Source organism: Columba livia, chromosome 5 (assembly GCF_036013475.1).
Source record: "Columba livia isolate bColLiv1 breed racing homer chromosome 5, bColLiv1.pat.W.v2, whole genome shotgun sequence".
Taxonomy (NCBI): Eukaryota; Metazoa; Chordata; class Aves; order Columbiformes; family Columbidae; genus Columba; species Columba livia.
This window is the reverse complement of record NC_088606.1, coordinates 55,220,782-55,240,779: the sequence shown is the minus strand read 5'-3', so window position 1 is coordinate 55,240,779 and position 19,998 is coordinate 55,220,782. Positions and strand designations below refer to the sequence as shown.

The 19,998-nt window shown below is 35.9% G+C and overlaps 1 protein-coding gene across 17 annotated transcripts in view; it reads right to left on the bottom strand.

The window, feature by feature from the left end:
• The window catches only part of SOX6 (SRY-box transcription factor 6), a 384,531-nt gene that overhangs the window by 163,750 nt on the left and 200,783 nt on the right, over positions 1 to 19,998 (bottom strand). For all 17 annotated transcript variants that reach the window (XM_065066134.1, XM_065066139.1, XM_065066137.1 and 14 more), the window contains one exon: positions 18,453 to 18,542. In XM_065066134.1, the coding sequence (XP_064922206.1) occupies positions 18,453 to 18,542 (90 nt within the window). The remainder of the gene's footprint in view (positions 1 to 18,452; positions 18,543 to 19,998) is intronic.

Sequence of the window (19,998 nt, the reverse complement as noted above, 5' to 3'; positions counted from 1 at the left end):
TCACTTTGCATTGTTTACACATACAGGTAGATCCAGAAACTTCAGCAGAAATAGCCTTTATTTACAACAGTGTGAGAACTGATGTGCATGTTCCCATAAACACTAAGTGAAGCCAGTTGTTCACTTTCCCTATTATTTTATCTCTGAACCTGCCTCAAAACACACGGATTCTTTCACCAGTTTTGGCTGAATTTTGTAATTCTCAGTGGATCCATAGCAGACACATCAAAGAGAAGTGCAAAATATCTTATCGTTGAACATTATAAAATAATGTTCTTAATGACATTGTATCTCTCTGTATCTACCTCTGCTAGGTATGCAAAATGTTAGTAAAGAAGCCTACATACACACATATTCTATAGCACAATCCCAGTTTTAGTTCTGAGACTGCTTTGTCCCAACAGCATCGTTTGATGTACAAAACTGTACATAGTATTAGAAATTTTAAATGCACTTTTTTATTCAATTCTTACCTCTCTCCATGAGCAGCTTATGGCTTAATGTGCAACTACAGATATGAAACTGAGACTGAGCTGCTTACACAGAGAAATACTGCCCCACATTTCACACTAGCTAAACCTTTTGCTTTCTGAATAATTCTGTCAATTTTTTTTTTTCTCTTCTGATTAATAGAATTTACTGAATGGAGTTCTGCTGCACTAGCAGTGTCACAATATCATAATTTAGTTAAATAATAGCTTAGATATTTGAAATCAATGGAAAGTCCCTACCCTTCATTTCCAGAAAACAAGAAAAATATTTTTGCTCTAGATGAACATTTGCACCCGTGCCTTGATATGGAGGAATAGATGGTCGGACATATGAATGACGAGCCATTGCTAATATTCATATAAAACACTTCAGTAAAAGGCGTAAGATACTTTCTTGTAACTTTCTGGTTTAGATGTTAAACAATATTTCGTTTTGCTTGTATACAATCACAGGTAGCACCTTCTCTGGAATTACAAGGTTGAGAGTCACGACTGAGAGTCTGAAGCAAGCAGGATCTTATCAACTAACATGAAGAGATTAGGAATCTGCTGGAGAAAAACATGTAAATGGGGAATTCAGGACTGATTTTGAAATTGCTCCATTTCATTGATTGTTCTTTCATAACAGCGAACAGCTGGATAAAAATCATTTTGTTTCCATTTTAACTTTAACAAGTGATTTCTGCATACTATGATACTCTTCAAAATGAATCTTATTTTTTTATTATGTAAACATGACACAATTCCAAGTGATCTATACAATTTTTCATTATTTTTAAACTAGTATTTCTTCCTGTTGCAGTGCAAGTGCAAAAAAGCACTAGTTTGGAAGGAAAAGCTCTCCAATTAAAAATTGTATCATCAATCACAAGGATGAACTGAATATCTGTTCTATCTAATCTTATTCTGGAAAGAGAATTGTATATGTACATGCATAAAAATGACTGGAAGGAAGCTGAGTTTAGAGGAAGTTAGTTTAATATCTTATTTGATGAGTATAGCTTGTATGAAAGCAATGACATTAATTTCCCTGTAAAACAAGACTTAGAGTTACTTGTGATTTTGTTAGCTGATATTTTTTCTTCATAAAGAAGTTCATGATGTAAAAGAAGCTTTTGATTTTTGTGGTGTCTTCTCACATTGTCTAAACTACAGATTATTAATGAAAGATTAAAAATAATCACTTGTTTCAGTTAAGTTTTCCATTTTAAAAAGCAACCTACAGAAAAGGAGATTTTTAATATTCTTTTTTTTTTTCCGCTTTTTGTTACAGTATTTGCAGAAATAACATGAATCTTCTCTTTAAATACTGGGGAACACCTTGCACTGTAATGTCTATAAATACATACATGGGGCGATGGTGAGACAATGTGAAGTCCCTCTAACTTGTCTGTGTACTCCAGCAGCTGGACATGTGCAAAACAGGTGAAAAAATATATAAACACTGTGTCTTCTCCTGTGGGGTGAGGAGGATGATGTGCTGCCTTATATTGAACATCAGCATCTATGTACTAAGAAGGTCTTTGTGAACAAGGACAGGAATTAATACTTTCATCTATGGGTGCAAGAAGGGAAGAGATCCTTTCCATAGGTGCCACTGCAGCTTTTTCATCAAAAAGGCTAATTGAATCACATATTAAGATTCAATTATTGGAGTTCATTTGCCTCAAAGCTAGCACTGAGGAATCCACTCCAAAACACTCTAGGAATCTTGCCTCTTCTCCTATACTCAAAATTGTAACCCAAATGCATTTCTTCTGCTGCATCCAGAATGCACAATATACACAAGAGAGGAGACATGCCCTTGTGAAACATGCTCTGACTTATGATGTCTTGCAGTTACTTTTTATATCTTGTTAAATAAGTTGCTTCCATGAGTTTTTAGTTAGTAGTTATTAGCTACACCACACAGAAATGTCTAAATATAAATATGAGGAGTATTAGTACTGCAAGATTTATATACTTTAAATATAAATTTTAATTTTGATCTTAATTACATGTTCATCTTTCATGTCTTACAAATACAAACAAGTATATCAATGAAAAACTTACATTTGCCTCTGAAGATTTTTATTGCCTCTGGTGATAAGTAATGAAGAAGCAAAGTTTATTGCAAAACAAGGACATTAGCATAGCCTGTCTGTCATGGAAGCTCTAAAGAAGAAACTTCCTACTTCATCAGAGAAGAGACAATTTAGTCAAAAGCCTTTGATATGTATGGAAAAGCAACAACATTTTATACATTTAAAATGTGCCCACAGAAGTCAGTTGAAGGATTTACACTTATTTCAGTGGGCTTTGAAACAGGTCCATTGATATGTTCATTAATAATGGCATTAGGTGGTCAAAATTGGCAGCTTCAGGCTTGTAAATCTGAATATTATTCTAAATTTCTTTCATAATCAAACAGTTATAAATTGAAAGTGCTTCTTATCTGCTACACACAACCTAGTAATCTGCAAAACCAATTCAGCAGAACCTATTAATGCTACAAATATGAATTATCGTAGGTCTTTGGAAATAACCACAGCCTCACTGTACGGGCAGGAGAAACAAAAACCAAACAAGTAAATTATGCTCGTTGTTCCCGCAAGGTTTATTTAATAAATAAATAAATGAACTGAACACATTCTAGAACAAATTAGAATTCTATGACAAGTTTGTCGTGCTCCTATGATCAGTCAAGTTTTCTAACTGCAGAAAAACCTCCTAATTCACATTAACCGTAGCACAAAGGACATGGCCTACATTTGCAGACTGAAGTTCCACACATATTCTAAGAGTGTTCTGGCATAATTGTACTTTAACCACAAGCATGACTATGTTTAGCCAGATGTTTCTTAGAAGCAACTAAAAGTAGAGTTGGAAATTTTCTTAATTCAATTTATTTGTATACATAGTTGATCACAAACCAAAACATTTAACACAGCCCTTCGCTACAGAATCACTGCTAATGAAATTCTTCACAGTCCCATGCCAGAGAGTGGTATCATGTTATTTTTTCGTGCTTACATAGGTATTCTACCACTCAAACAGGATCACCCAGAATGAAAACATAAACATTGCCTACTCAAAAGACATAATTTAATATTCAAAGGCCTGAATTTAGGCACAATTTTAAGCACAGTCTAAAGATAATTCAGAATAAATCTTGAAGCACTGGGAACATGTAGGAAACACACTGAGAGGTTTTGAATTCCATTATAACAGCATTCTAATTCAATATATTATACATAGACCTGGGATGCATTTAAGAAATCAGGATCCCTTAACTCTTCTCTCCTTGAGACAATAGAACATTGTCTGAGTTGCATTTTCATTACTTTATTTCTACAGTGACTGCAATTTCAGCATTATTTTTCCCTCATAACAAGACACTAAAACGAAAACCACAAATGAAGAAGGAGCAGGGAAAACAAATTTCTGCTGAGACTTCTCTCAAATGGTTTGAAAGTTAATCACCTTCCTTTTAAGTGTCCTATTAAAAAAATGAGCTATGTCTAGAACAACACACCTATTGCAAAAAGATACAATGTTTCTGACATGTTTCTCAGAAATTACATCAGTGTAACTGTGATGCTGAGATACTGCCCACTAAGATTAAGGCTGATTGTGACTGCAAAATACTTTTGCACTTAAATAATGTATTTTATGCTCATTTCCCCTCTATTAATTTTAAATATACACCAAAATTGCAGTCTGCCGGCATCTGTAAAGATCTTGGGTATTTTTGCTCTAGGTGTCTCTGGGATAGTTTTTTTTAAAGGGATTTAGGACTCTTACTATTGCAGGTAGACCTGTGTCCATGTTTTAAAAAATGCATTAAGCATCCCAACACCCACTGACTCAGATGATGTCTTCTATGCTATCTTAAAATATGAGGTAGCTGTGTCTGAAATGCATAACATCATTTTAAAAGTTTTCAGCTGATTTTCATCTGAGGTGGTTCTTTGCACAGTGGACACTAGAACCATGGAATATCTTCCTAAAAGATGCTGTGGGCTCAAAGATTCATACAGGCTCAACGGTAGACTGGACGATAGTTGGAAGGGGGGAAGCAAGATCTAGGTGACTGATAAAAAACTAACAAACCACATCAAGGTCAGGAAATCCTTGGAAATGAAAATAGTCAGAGGCTGGCATAATGTTAGCCTGAAAGCATATTCTTTCCCTGTTCTTCGTTGTTCCTCTGTATCCATTTATGATTACTGCTGGGGTCAAAGAGATGTTTGGTTGTTTTTGTCTTTTTATACCTGTCTTGGTTTTGGCTGGAATAGAGTTAATTTTCTTCCTAGTAGCAGCTATAATGATGTGTTTTGGATTTAGTATGAGAATAACATTGGTAACACACTGAAGTTTTAAGTGTTGCTAAGTAGTGCTTGTATTAATTAAAAACTTTTCAGCTTCCCATGCTCTGCCAGTGAGGAGATGCACAAGAAGCTGGGAGGGGGCACAGCCAGGGCAGCTGACACAGTGGCCAAAGGGATATTCCATACCATATGACGTCATGCTCAGTATATAAACTGGGCGGGGGATGGAGGGGGGCAACTGCTGCTCAGGAACTGGCTGGATATCAGTCAACAAGTGGTGAGCAATTGCACTGTGTGTCACTCATTCTATAAAATTCTTTTTCATTATTATTATTCCTTTCTGTCCTATTAAACCACCTTTATCTTAACCCATGAGGTTTACCTTTTTTTCTGATTCTCTCCCCCATCCCACTGCAGGGCATGAGAGAGAGAATCGGCAGCAACTTTAGCCCTTCGGATACAGTATTTGATGACTTTATATAAAGATTTGTTTACCCTGTATAGGAACTCATACCTATGGGCCAACCAACTGTCTTTCCTTAATGTAAAAGTAGCTTCATTTACTTCTCTGATGTGCAACACCAGCTAGTGAACGTGAGAATCTGGATCTGTGTGAAGGTTTGTATACACAGGCTTAGAGCTGATGTATTTCAGTCAAAACCCTACATTGCCCACTTTGAGTTTCACACAGATAATAACCTTAGCAGAAAAAGGTTTTCAACTGCACCCTTATAGCTAAATTCTAGCATATAACTTAATATGTAACGGCAAAGATTAGATTTTTCTGCTCTTGTGTACATTGAATGTCCTGCATTTAGGGGACCTCAGCATCTTACAGTAAAGCATAGCTTGCAGTAAGCTTTCAGTTATACCATGAACTCAACATATACAAACAAAAGTCCATATAAGAAGATCAGCTTGCATAAGAATGAATACTAATCTGACATGCGAAGACAATACAGAAAATGCATTTATAAGGCAACACTCACTCACACACATTCACATTTATTTCCCTATGTGAAAAATTAAAGATTTTTACTAACTCAAGTACTCAGTATTGCTTTAGGTATTAATTCAGTGTATATACTTTAAGAGGAGTGACTTTCACAGTTGCTTAACCAACTGTACAACCCTACGCCTGCTATGACATAGCTGACACTAACAAAAAATAGCACTACTGCAAAAGGCTCAATAGGTATGCATGGCAAAAGCATTTACCTAGTTTACCAATTAACCTTCTAATTCACACAGTATCATTTCACTATTTCCTATCCTCTAGCTGTCAGTCAAGAACATTAAATAAATACCATATATCTTGAGTGCACGAACAACAGAAAATGAACCCTTTCAGAACTCAAATGAAAGATAATATGCTAGTTTTGTTTAAAAAAAACAAAATACACACCTCTCAGAGGTTGCTAAGAACCATCACAGAAACTGGGTCTACAAATGTTACCATTTTGAGTAGTAGCTGCAGACTCAGCCCTGGCATTGATGACACCAGCTGGTCTGTAGGATCTGACTTTGGTCAGTGAAGAACAGTGTTCTCCCTGTACAGATCACGCTGCAGGTGCTGGAGTTGGCCTGCTGCAAGGGACACTTTGCTCCTTTGCTTAGACTATTTAATTAAAACAAGTCAAACAACATTCATTTCCTTTACATACAACTTCAGTTTTCCCTCACTTCCAAATTTGAACATTTCGATATTTAATGCATTCAAACATTTTACATAGGCATAGCTGTCATTAGGTACCTTTCTTATGGTAGATTCAGCTGATGTGCAATTAACATCTATATTTTGTCACAGGTGATATCACCATAGCCCTTCCAATAGCTGTAACTATAATTCAGAAAAGTGTTTTTCTCAGTGTTTGCCAGCACAATAAGCATGGAAGGGAACAGGAAGAGGAAAAATGAGAGAAGAGACTTGTCTGTCTGTGAAATTAACCAAACTTTAGCTCTGTGCATCCAGGTCAGCAGATGGAGATTTCTCACTATGGCCCACCGACAGCCAGCTCTTAGCACCAAGTGTTCGTCTTTGTCTGATGGTGGGATATGCTATCTGAGAGTATGCAGAGAGACCCAAAGTGCCTTTTTCAATCACTGTTATCTTGAAAAGTGGCAGACTGTAACCTGATAGGCTAAAGTATGTCTTTTTAGAAAAATACTTACACTTCAGAAGTGGGCACCCCTGTCTACAGCTGAAGTTTGAGACACCCAAAATTACATTATAATACCCTTGGAAGGTGAAGAAAACAACAACAAAATAGAGAAGAGGGTTAATTAATTTAGAAACACACCCTAATGTGGGAACCCTCTATTCACTACAGCCCCTAAAAGAAAATCTGCAGTCGTCCTGTGACTAGTACAGAATCTCAGCAATACATAGGCAAATGGATCCTGGCACCAGAATAATGCAGTGAAGGTAAAAAGAAGTTATTTCAGTTACAAGTTAAAAAGAACTCTGTGATTCCTAATGAATCTGAATTTAAAAAAAAAAAAGAAAAAAAAAAGTTGTGCCTATTTCATTTTCTTTACCTTCCTTAGTAAACCTCTGTTTGTATTTCTCTGATGTTACCAATCAAAACTTGAAGCCCCTGTAAGAGGCTGTACAACTGAAGTTGTACAAACCTACATAAAATCTCTGTACACACTACTTTTGAAATCCTGCAACCTGAGTACACCATCTGCATTTTAACAGGAGGTTTTGGTTTAGTATCTGTAAAAAGACTGTATACCAGCTTTCAGAGAGAACTACAGTCATCTAGTAAACAGTTACATTAATGATCAAATCCCGTAACTGAATTTCAAAGTACGGTGAACCTTGTCTATAAATAATTTTCTGATCTTAGGGGTTAGAACTGTGATCTTATTTGCACAGAACACATTAGGATCATATATCAATCTACAGTATTTCCAAGTCAAAACAAATGCAAAGACGTATCTTCACACATAGTAGTATGTTTAAAAATGTTGGAAATGTCAACCACTTACATACTTTCATATTATCCCTAATTAATACAAATTGCATTTAATTTCACATTTAGTAAAACATATTGCTGCCCAAAATAAGGACTATAATTTTTATCAGCAATTATTATTACTGATGTATCAACACAATTATTTAAATTCAATGTATATAGAGGCAGAATCCATGCAAGCATTTACAGTTTTTGTTCCCTCTGTGCTTCTTCCCTAATTTTTGTGGCTTGGAGCTCCTCCAGATGCTGTCTCTGACTTTGTGGTTTTGTATTTGAGATCCCATCTCCTGGTTCATAGCATGCCTTGACTGACAAATGGATTCAGATCCGAAAACAAACAGCTACCTGTATATAATGTGCATCTGACAGATGCACTGCTAAGTTTTCCAATTGTGGTGAACCTACTGTTTCAGATTTTACCCATTTCTTGGGTCTCTGAGTCATTGTGTTTACTGAGCTATTCAATAACTAGTGACATATGTGATCTCCACACTGCGAGCTGCACTTCAGATTCAGAGGATTTTCCTTTTTTCCCTCCACTTCATAACCTAAATTATTTAAAAAACACCACCAGGTTTTATATTTCTAAACTGGTGTGCCTCCTAATTGAATGCAGAACACTTTCAAACTATTTTCCATTACAGGCCCACTTTTTTTCTGATTTTAATGCACAGCATAATACCTTCATTGGTAGATTAAAATTGTTTGACTAGAAGTAAAACCTATTATTATATGCTTTTTTAGCGGTTTTGTCTTGTATAATGTAGGATGAATTATGTAAAACATACCAAACAGGATACTCTACAAGCTGCTACTTGCCTGCTGCAAACAATCACAGTTTCACTGATAGACTGGGACTTAGCATCTTAAAATTCCTGTGGAAATCAAATGCATTTTAAGTATTGGGTTTGATTATTTAATCAGACAACTTGCATTTTGCCCTGGCTAATTTGGAAGGCTGATAATATTTTACTCATAAAATAATTATGCACCTGTTGTGATGGAAACCTATTCAAACAAATCTTAACAGACGTGAGGATTCATTTCCAACAGGAGTGTGTTAGCCACTTATTACCACTATATTTGGGCAACTAATTTTAAACAGCTATTGAGCAGGTCTCAGCTTAATCTTGTATAACTCTTAAGGAACATTTATGACAACATCAATAACATTAAACTTTGTTAATTCATATAGACAGAAACCAAGGTAAGTATTAGGATATGTAGGTCACACTAACCATATTTTAAAGAAAAATGGGTAAGAAAAAATATGTATCTAATAATAGGATTTCAGTGTGAAAGCTACTGACAAAGAACGATTTCTGATCAAGATGCTTGGCTATAAATTGGCTAAAAAAGAGGGTAATATGTATGATACACTCATAGCATCAGGGCAGGCCATTGTCTTTAATAGATTTCTATTTCTTTTTCCTCTGTTCAGAAAAATTTCCTATGGAAATTGTTTCAATATATCTATCTCATTTTGCTTCACAGTTTGTATATTCATATTAATTGATGAGACCCCATCTTTTGAGTGGTTTTGAAAATTTTCTCTATTGACAAATCATGCCATAAGCGAAGAAAAAAAAAGGGCTGGAGAGAATGGAAAAGAAAGAAATTATTCACTTTAATTAGAAATAAATAATGAGGGGGAGACAGAAGGCACACAGTGAATTAAGACCAATTCACACGGCAAGTAACAGAACAGGATCATGAATGACCTGACTGGAGCAAGTCGATCCCGATTAGCCTGAAATCACTTGAATAATGGCAGGAGAAGGTGAAAACAAAGAAAATGAGTCCAGTTTGGCTAGATCTGCCCTTTGGCAGAAAACTGTCAGATATCATTGGTTAGATCTGAAGTGAGGTGAGTCAGTTAGACAAATCAAGTCCTCTTGTAAAAAAATACCGAGAGTTAACCTCTTCCAAAGGGTCAACTTGTTTAGAGAGGACAAGAACAACCCTTCTTGTATTTCTTCTTCTATTTCTCATTGAGCTAAGGCTTTTGAGGCAGTGGTTATGTCAGGTTGCACTTCATATTCTTGCTGTTCTCAGTTGCATGGGAGTTTCCCAAATGTGCTTGTACTTCATTTTTTTTCTGAGTACTAATGCTATGTCCCTTAGGTTTTTCAGCTGACATTTCTGATCCACCTCTGAGTCCACAGTTTGTGAAGTTCCAAATATGGTATTTTTACATGTGTCTTAAGGAAAAAAAAAAAAAAAAAAACAACTGGTATCTCTGATATCATTGGGATGGTCTCATTACCACGAAATATGCACATATCAAGACCTCAGTTCTTATTAATTGGTGCCAAAATTTGATGTTGTTCAGAGTAGGGATATTTTGTGCTAAAGGTTTCTTTCTGAATTAACTGCAGGGAAGGGTAATGAGAGTGACTAAAGTGCAGAACAGCTTTCATCTATGGAATACATAAATATATATTTTTACTTCTTAACCTGGAGAAAAGACAACTGAATGCAATGTAACAGAGAAGATGAACAGGGAACAACTATCCCTGTCCATTATAATACAAAATCTAGGGGACACCTACAAGGTACTAGGTTCAAATATAAAGCATATTGTTAACTGCTAAGCTTATCCCCACAGACTCTCCAGCTGTCTATTAAAGGGTTCAAAAGGAATCGGACATGCTCATAGATGATAATTCTATCAAGGACCATTAAACCTGAATGTATCACCTCTGAATCAAGAAGCCTATTAATCAAATTTTTTTGGAAAATGGAAGAGTAAGTTGAGGAAATATTGCTGTATGTTTGCCCTTTCCTTATGCCCTTCCCCACATTGTTCAGTATCCATAGAGACAGAACACTACAGGATAGTGTGGTCTTTAAATCTGACACTAAAATCAAAGATTTCCTTAATATGAAACTCCTGTAACAAAGGACCGATGAAATACACCTACAGGATTCCACAGAACCCAAATCAATCAAAGAATTTCAGTCCTTTCAGTACTGTACCTATGTGCATCTTTCTAGATAGATGCTTACATTCATTAATTAGAATTTTACTTGATATATCTACAGCAACAAAAAGCCAAAAGCACTGAAGCATGATGAAACACAAAAAATAGAGCTTCTGCTCTTGTTTTAGCAGTGCAAACTCCTACACATGCACTTGCTTTTTCATATGAAGTTGTATGTTTGTCTTCAGTAGGACCTTTATTTTGCTGAAGGTGAGGGACTTCAGTCAAAAGAAAATTTGCCACTGACATCCAGTGTCAGAAGAGAAGGCCTTAAGTTCTAAGTAGTGATAAACTTCTTCAACATAGAACCCTTTCAACCACAGTTAAAGACTCTGTACTACAGGAAAAAATTACTGATATAATGAAAATTAAAATTATATATACACGCAATAACAACCTCGCAACAGAAGAAAATGGCAGAGTTTTGAAGAAAAATGAAGAAAACATATTTCTAATTTTTCAACCCTTTTTCTGCTAAGAAATTAATAGCATTTGAAAATAAACACATTTTAATACCATACATTTTCTTGTCACTATTTGTACAAATGAAGAATGGATCAAATTCCAGAAATCAGTCTTTTTGAATCTGTCTAATAAATGTATTGCTGTTTCAACTTCCGTATTATTAGCATCATTATCCTTCTTTTTCTTTTTTTAATACTAGTTCTTAGTACACTATTTGGGACACAGTTCCACAGAACACAGCATACAAGTGAGCCGCCCCGTGGATTTCAGTGGAGTACAGAGTCCATACATTTAGCTCTGAATTGTTAAGCTTAGAACATACACCGGTAAAGTAAAAATTATACAGATACATGTGATTGCGGTAAGTAATAAATTCTTTGTGTGCCTGGAAATATACTGCATACGTCCTGGTTGATGTTATTTATAAAATGTATTCAACAATATGGAGAACTTGATTTACGTGAAAGGTTGATTACAACGTAATTTATAGTTGTGGAGTTTTAAGAACTGGAAATGCTAATAGTCATTAACTTTTAACATTAGAAGGAGGCATGATTGTGATAGGTGCCACTGAAATATGACCCTCTGATCAAAAGACCAGGGCGACAAAAATGTTTACCACTTTTTCTTTTTTTTTTGAGCTAAGTACAGCTTCAATCCTGCCAAGACTTACATGTGCATAATTTAAATAATAGCACTATGTACAGTGAGCAGCTTTATTCATTTCCACAGAAATACCCTCTGTGTGTACAGTTTGGGGTATGTCTATTTAAATCCAGAATCTGGAGAAAAGTATTTCATATCAAAAAATGTCAAGATGGCATAAGACCATATAGATTAATCTAGTTCATGCTAGTGATTAGTCTAACTAATGATATCAGTACCTTAATCATAACAAATAGATACAACGTGGCATGGTATGTTTAACCAAAATATTTTTCTTTTGGAATCCATTACCTTCTTCAGGCAAATCAGTCTAAAGAGTACGCAAACATTAACTGCTGAAAGTGCTTAGGAAATATTCAGTCATTCAAGACGGTACCACTTAATTTAGAAGGTCAGGTTAGACCTGGAAATGTAGCTTTTGTAACATATTACACAAAATGCTAATGACTTGACAAATGGCAAAACAAAAATATTTCTCTGATTTGGAGAGCTACAACATAAAGCTAAACATATCACTTAATTGGATCATGGTAATAAATACATTGTGAGAAACCTTTATAGCCCGTGGTATCCTTCTAATCAGGACCAATTTCTTAATGACTTGGGTGTGGGGGTTCTGGGTTGCATTGTTTTGGTATGTTTTGTTGGATGCTTTCATTGGTTTCACTAATTGGAACCAGTTGATCCTTTTTTCCCCTGTATTGATTTTTTAAATCCTAGCAGTTAACAATGATTCTAATGTATCATAACACTTTAGACCTTAATCATATAGTGGGGCTTTTGCTTGTAGCTTTTGTTTGAGTTTTAATTAAGAAGACCTTGTGTCTCAAAGCCTGAGCTGGGTTTTTAATTGCTAGTATGTATATCACACAGACTTCAAAAGAAAAAAAAATATGTTTATAACAGAAAGCACAAAGGAGAGCTTTGAAATGTCTATAGCCATACAAACTGACATAATTAAAAACCTCTGAGTGCCTCTGTGATATAAGATTTATATATATTTATTTATACATATTTATAAGGCAAACTGTATTATGCCCTTAGAATTCATGAGAAAGAAATTTCAGCAATTATACTGAGAAATAATTACTGCAAATCCAGACTACAGTGTTGGTCAGGGCTACAGGAAAACATCAGATTTATTTATCTCAAAACGGTCCTCACATTTGATATAATGCACCAAAAAACACCCAAAAGCTTATCTGTGAAGACAAATTTTATAAAACGGAGGCAAAAATAGCATTTTAAAATGTTTTGTAAATCATGCATATTTTAAGAAAAAATGTAATTCACTGTAAAAACACAGAAGCCATAACTTTCTTGAGGATTTGTTCATGCAGAACGCTCTCCAAGACTATTCCAGAAATGGATAGTGTTAAACTGCCGGATTCAAACAGTTGTGCCTCACTCTTCTGTTCCAGTCATTAATGCACGCACAAAAAGATTCTCCTAGAAAACATCTCTTTCTGTCTCTCCTGTGTTCTAATACCAGGGGCAAATACAATTTTCAGTATTGTTTATAGTGTATCTTACAAGGAGACTATCAAGTGGGTGAAGTTGCTTCATTTTACTAAATTCAACATTTCTTAGGAAACGGGAATGCTGCCTCCCACCTCTCCAAATATTTTAAGGCCATTATTTGTACAAATTTGCTGGTTTTGGCTAGGATAGACTTAATTTTCTTCAGAGTAGCTAGTATGGGGCTATGTTTTGGATGCGTGCTGGAAACAGTATTGATAATACAGGGATGTTTTCATTATTACTGAGCAGTGCTCGCGCAGAGTCGGCACTTTTGCTGCTTCTCACTCCATCCTGCCAGCGAGTAGGTTGGGGGTGCACAAGAAGTTGGGAGGGGGCACAGCCAGGATAGGTGACTCCAACTGACCAAAGGGGATATTCCATACCACATTATATGATGCTCAGCATATAAAGCCAGGGGAAGAAGGAGGAAGGGGGAGATGTTCAGATTGATGGTGTTTGTCTTCCCAAGTCACCATCACATGTAATGGAGCCCGGCTTTCCTGGAGGTGGCTGAACACCTGCCAGCCGATGGGAAGTGGTGAATTAATTCCCTATCTTGCTTTGCTTGCCTGCAGGGTTTTGCTTTACTTATTAAACTGTCTTTATCTCAACCCACGAGTTCTCTCACTTTTACTCTTCTGATTCTCTCTCCCATCATCCCACCGAGGGGAAATGAGTGAGCAGCTGCATGGTGCTTAGTTGCTGTCTGGGGTTAAACCATGACAACATGGCACATGAAAGAGGAGCTTTAGGCTCTTTTTAATAAAGTAGCAAACATTAAAAGGGAAGGAATAAGCGCAGGAAACATAATGCAAACAGCCTTCCGTATTGGGTAAGGCCATGGATATCAGTCACTATCCTTCCCAAAATAAAGTATAGCGTACAAAGCCAGCATGTGACATTCAAGTCACAATGCCTATAAATATAGATAGTTCCAGTTGTAAACACCACCAATGGAAAACAGAGAACTAACCTGCAACACAGTAGCTGGTGACCCAGGAGTCACTCTTCTATGAGACTGCTAGACCAATTCTGACCCTTTCATGATAACATCATTGCTTAAGTTACTTAAAGACTGACCTTTCTTATTTGATCTTCAAAGACCCTGCATGCTGAGAAAGACCATTGCAGGCTATTTCAGTAGGACAACTGCCTGATGCATGCAAGACTATGCTATTCCAGAGATTTATATTTGGAACAGAAACAGAAAACTTAAAACAGACTCTGTATAGTGATAAACGATGATATTCTGCCTAGCTGTAGCTGCTGAAGGAAAACTAGATAACTAAGCAACAGAAATACATGCAGCGAGGGAGGGTGAGGACAGAACTCGGTGCACCCAAAGATCTGGAAATCTAGATAAAAGTCCTCCACCACTTTGTTTATTCAAATACAGGATAACAAAAACTAGAATGAACAGTATTTCCTGATACTAATTTTAATACAAAAAAAAAAAAATGCTGCAAGAGCCAGACATAAAGCCTAACGAATTGCTTGTATACCTTAACTAAATGTATTTGCATGCACACACAGGCAAAAAGCATACAATCAAACTATTTGCATGGGCAGATGTGGGTTTTTTTCCAGGTGAGTAGGTCATTTAACTCAGCTCAACTGCTTCATAGACCTTTGAAAATTTGACCTATGTGTTTAATTTATAAACATATCAAATGAACAAGCAGACTTATTTAACCACTGGAATTTGGCTACAAAGCATTCTGCCAAATGCTTCTCTGAGTTTCATGGAACCTCCCTGAAGTCAATGGCTTGTTTGGCTGGAATTCAAGGAAGAATCTGGACCATTATCAATAACTGAAATCCTAATAAAGAAACTCAGAAAAAGCAGTTTTACAAATGAAGCACACTATGCAAGAGTAATTGTGAACAGGAACAATCCCACTTAGAGAAAAAAGAAATGATTCACTGTTTGTTACTTTCGTATTGGCTTCTGTTGTTTGAATTAATAGATATAGTTTATAATTATATCTTGATTAATGCTATTGTGTTCTAAATATAGAAGGTAAAACAAGAAAATATCATTTTTATTTGTTTCTCGCAGCCAATTATCTTTTCTTCTCATCCATGTGCTTCCCAAACATGAATAGAAACAGTTTGTGTCAGTGGTCCATTATTTTGTTTTTTCATCCTTTTTTCTGGCACTGATTCTTAGTGAACTGCCTTCCCACAACCACGATGTTAGACTTTCACCCAAAGTGGGGGGGTTGTAGTTGTGCAGACACAGGGGAAGAGTATGTGCTCAGGTTATCCTTAACAAGAACAACGCCTTCTCTCTAAAATAAACAACTCCCAGTAACAGTCAGTGCAAAGAGCAGTTCCTCATAGGACCGCACCTCACTTTCTTATAATCTAGATTTTTTTTCCCTAGTGACCTCATTTATTTTTTTTTACTGCATAGTTTCATGTCTTTAAGTTAGACTCCTAGTAATATGAGTGGAAAGCCTGCACAAAAGCAAAAAAGATCAGCCAGTTAAATACATTTATTTAGAATCTAATGGAAAAGAAAGAAAAATATATTTGACCTCCCAAAGACGCTACATTTTCAAAAATAGTTCCTCCAGACCTCAGCAGACCCTGCCAGTTACCTAACTGGAAATTCATTCAGCGTTATGAAAACGAACCTCATGATTTGGAAATATACCACCTTGAACACTGATAAGACTTTTTTTCTTAACTATGCTTCTTTGAAAGATTAAAAATGCTCTCAGTTTCCCCTGCTTTGCTGTATTTCCTTCTTGTAATCTGGTTTTCATGCTGCCATGGGCTAGATTGTTGTTGGTTTTGTGGGTTTTATTTGTTTGGGCTTTTTTATAGTTGGCTGGTTGGGGTTTTTTTTGGTTTTGGTTTTTTTTTGGTTTGGTTTTTGTTTTGGTTTGGTTTTGTTTGTTTGTGGTGTTTTGTTTTGTTTTCTTTCTGAGATGACTTCAGGCACATAAATGCCAATATAATTTAATACCAGGCTATTAGGTTGACGGTGATTTTATCAGCTAAGAGCTGACCAGCCTGGAGACAGTGGCTGGGCCACCGGCTTGGGACTCAAAAGGAAAGGAGTCCTCCTCCAGACCTGCCACTACCCCTGCTATGGAACTCTGCACATCATTTTCTTCTATAAAACACTGTCATTGTCAAGAGGTTTGAATACTGTAAGCATAAAGCAGGACATAACAACAACCATCATTTGTCTTCCACGTTTGTATATGCTTTTTTGTATTTTTGCCTGTTTGTGAAAAATGTTATAGGCAGTTGCAGCAGCAAAGATTCAGTGTTGGGTCTTGCGGAAGTCAATGAGTGGTGGAGGGGAATATTGCCCACTGAAGGAAAGGGATGAAACACAGCAGGTAAGTTGTGGAAACGAACTGAATGACGGCCACACATAAGTCTGGTGAACCTAATCAGGTGATCTCTTTTATACAGCCAATAGGCTACGGCCCCAGAAAAGGTAGCTGCATGAGCTGAAAATTCTTGCAAATCTGAGTAAGAATGCTTTGTAGGTAGATGAGAAAATGGTTAGGAGCAAGAACTCTACCTGTTCACTGTGCAGGGAATATGTATGCTAAGAAAATAGGAGGAATAATAAAAATCCAGAAAAAGCAACTTTTTTTTTTTTTTTAATAAATGAAAGCTCATGAAAAAGCTTTTGATAGCACTCAAGTAGTTTCTATTTAAAGACTAGCTATATTGTGCAATTAATGGACAAACTAGCCTCCAATGTTTCTACATTATTAAGAGAAAATATTGCTTTAAAGAGAATGTGATTTCAAGACATAATTTTGTTAGATTTTATTACAGTAAATTTTGGCGTGTTCCTGTAAAACTGCATACTGTATTTCTGCCACTGACATTACTATAGGATTTCCTACCTGCCTAATACATAAGCGTTGCCATAATTCTACCAAAAAAAATCCAAGAGGAGAATCCAACAGATTTTGGTCCTGAATCAGCTAAATGAACCAATTATAACTTACTTATTTAAAAGGGCCAATTTTTCATCTTTTTGTGTAATAAAAAAACTGAACTATCTTAAGTTGCCCTGGTGGAAATGTAAAGTGCTAAGCATCAATATTAATCAAATCAAATAGTTCTGTTTCATTGTTTATTGGGGAGGGGGGGTGTTTGGATTTTTGTGTGGTTTTGTTTGTTTGTTTGTTTAACTGGTAAAGATTTGTTAATATGATGCACATGATTCTCTGTTTCCACATATTTGTAGTTGCTATTTAATAAAATAATGCCAATTAAGATAAATAAATCTTAGGTACCTTGTGTACTCCTCAAACGTGCCTTAAGACCTCTTCTCACAGAATTAAAAAAGCACCTTTTCAATTTGTTGCTTAATCAATAACACCAAATTTCTTCTCACTGAGAAAATCCATGGAAGAATTGATGGGTAGGGAAAAGCCCTTTAAGTTTTCTACATAGTACTTAATTTTCAAGAGAGTTCCACTTTTATGAGATTGCTTGTTCAACAAATCTTGGAAATACTGGAATATGCAATAAAATTTGCACTGATTTCAGTAGGTCCCGAATTTCATCTAGAGTTGGTCATTCCCCACAGGAATAGCAGGAATATAAACTTTTTTTTTTTTCTCCAGATTTGAATCAAGGATTTAGAACAGTAATCACACAACTACACCCTTTTATAATCTGAAAGCAGTTTCTACATATGGTTTATGCAACTGGGAAGAAATAGTACCAAGTACTAGTAACTCCGTGTTTTCAAGATGTTTACTCACAGAGATATATAGCTACCATCAATGAACTAATGTAACTAACCTGCTGTTAGTGAAAAACAAACTTGATACTGCCTATAACTGATTGTGACACATTCATATTTGTTTATTTGGCAGATGCATCCATCACTTCAAAGATGAACATTACAAAACAGGGTAACTTGACTTGAAAGAAGAAAACACCCTCTAGTTATGATTGTTGCTATTATTTTTTCTGAACTTTAAAAAAATCCTCAATGCCCTTTTTTAAAATCTATGCAAATGTTTAAAATTCGATCTAGTGTGATACCTTTAATTTCTCCAAGGAGATCACTTGTGTTTAATTTTTCCATCTTCTCCTTCCAGTCTTTAGAAAGTAGCTTTTCCATGCAGGATGAATCTATTAAGAAACAAACAAACAAACAAAAAGTCAAATATATTCTCACACATCAGGAAAACAGGTGCCACCTTCATTTTAAAACTGTTTTCCCTGTTCTAGTTGGACTATAGTTTCAAAGGGAAATGAACTCGTAGCCAAACAGAGATCTCATTTAACTGCATTTTAAATCCAAAGTAATTCCACCGAGGTTAATGGAGTTACTATGAATTTAACAAGGGTCTAATTGAAAGAAAAACTTCGTTCAGGATTTATGCATGCTAACTGCCAATTTACATGCATAGATTGCCAATGTATATACAAATTCTGTCTTTTTCATTTGAGAATGATTGTACACTTGAAATTATACATGAAGATTTAGAAGCTTTTCTTGAAATTTGGCACACAGTGACATCTGAAACCCATTTTTATACCCATGTCAATGCAAAAGTTATTCATATAACGTCTCCACGGAATTCATAAAAGCATTCTACATATTGGATGTTCGCAGTATCAGAAATTTTCTCAGTACTCTATAAACAACATTCAATGATTAGAAGATGTGCTTTCATAATGCCAAGTTCGGAATACATTTCAAATCTTTGCCCCAGTCTGGGAGGCTTTCTGTAGGCAAAACTCTCACTGAAGCCCTCACACTTAGGAGAAAGCAGAAGACTGGCTTTATTACGTTTCATGTGATCAGCCCCCAGTTCCACTAGAAAATTTGGTATTGGGCATAACAGACTTAAAATCTAAAGGTTTTTTCAGTTCCTAAATTAAACTAATTGGCTCTGAAGTCTAAATTACACAAAACCTTCCAGATAACTTACAAAAGGTGACTTTTAAGATGGGAATTCCTATGGCTTATCATGTGATGCAGAGCTTTGTGACTTTAGGAACCGCAATTCAGATTTATAAACAATTATCAAGAAAACTTTACACGCAATTGAACGCTTAATTTCCCTTCCCGGTTAGTAATAGCAGAATCTCCATTAAACATTGTGCAGTTACTTTCATTGGTACAGACTCATCAACAATGTCTATGCTCAAGTCCCTGGGAACCCTTAGGCCCAGTTTAGGAAGCCATCAAAACCATTATTTAAATGCAACTCTTTTCTGAAAACGAATCTTTGCAAAGCATGTTCATTATAAGAGTACATATCACTCTGGGCGGTGTTGAGCACGTTATTTCTTAGTGCAAACACTGGGAATAGCCACACACCTTAGCCTGTTAGAAACTCTCATAGCAAAATGCCGTTTGTGTTAGGAGGAGATCAATTTACACTATGCTTTCTAAATAACTAATAACGTTCCAAATTTTGAGCAAGGTTTGCACCGATCCCACTACAGTCACTTAAGAATTAACACTGGCACGTACAAGAAGGCAGAATTCAGCCCGACATATCTTTTGCTAAATTACTGGCAGATTAAGGCCAAGTCATGGCTCAAATTCTCACGTCAGCAGTCCCAGAGAGAGAAG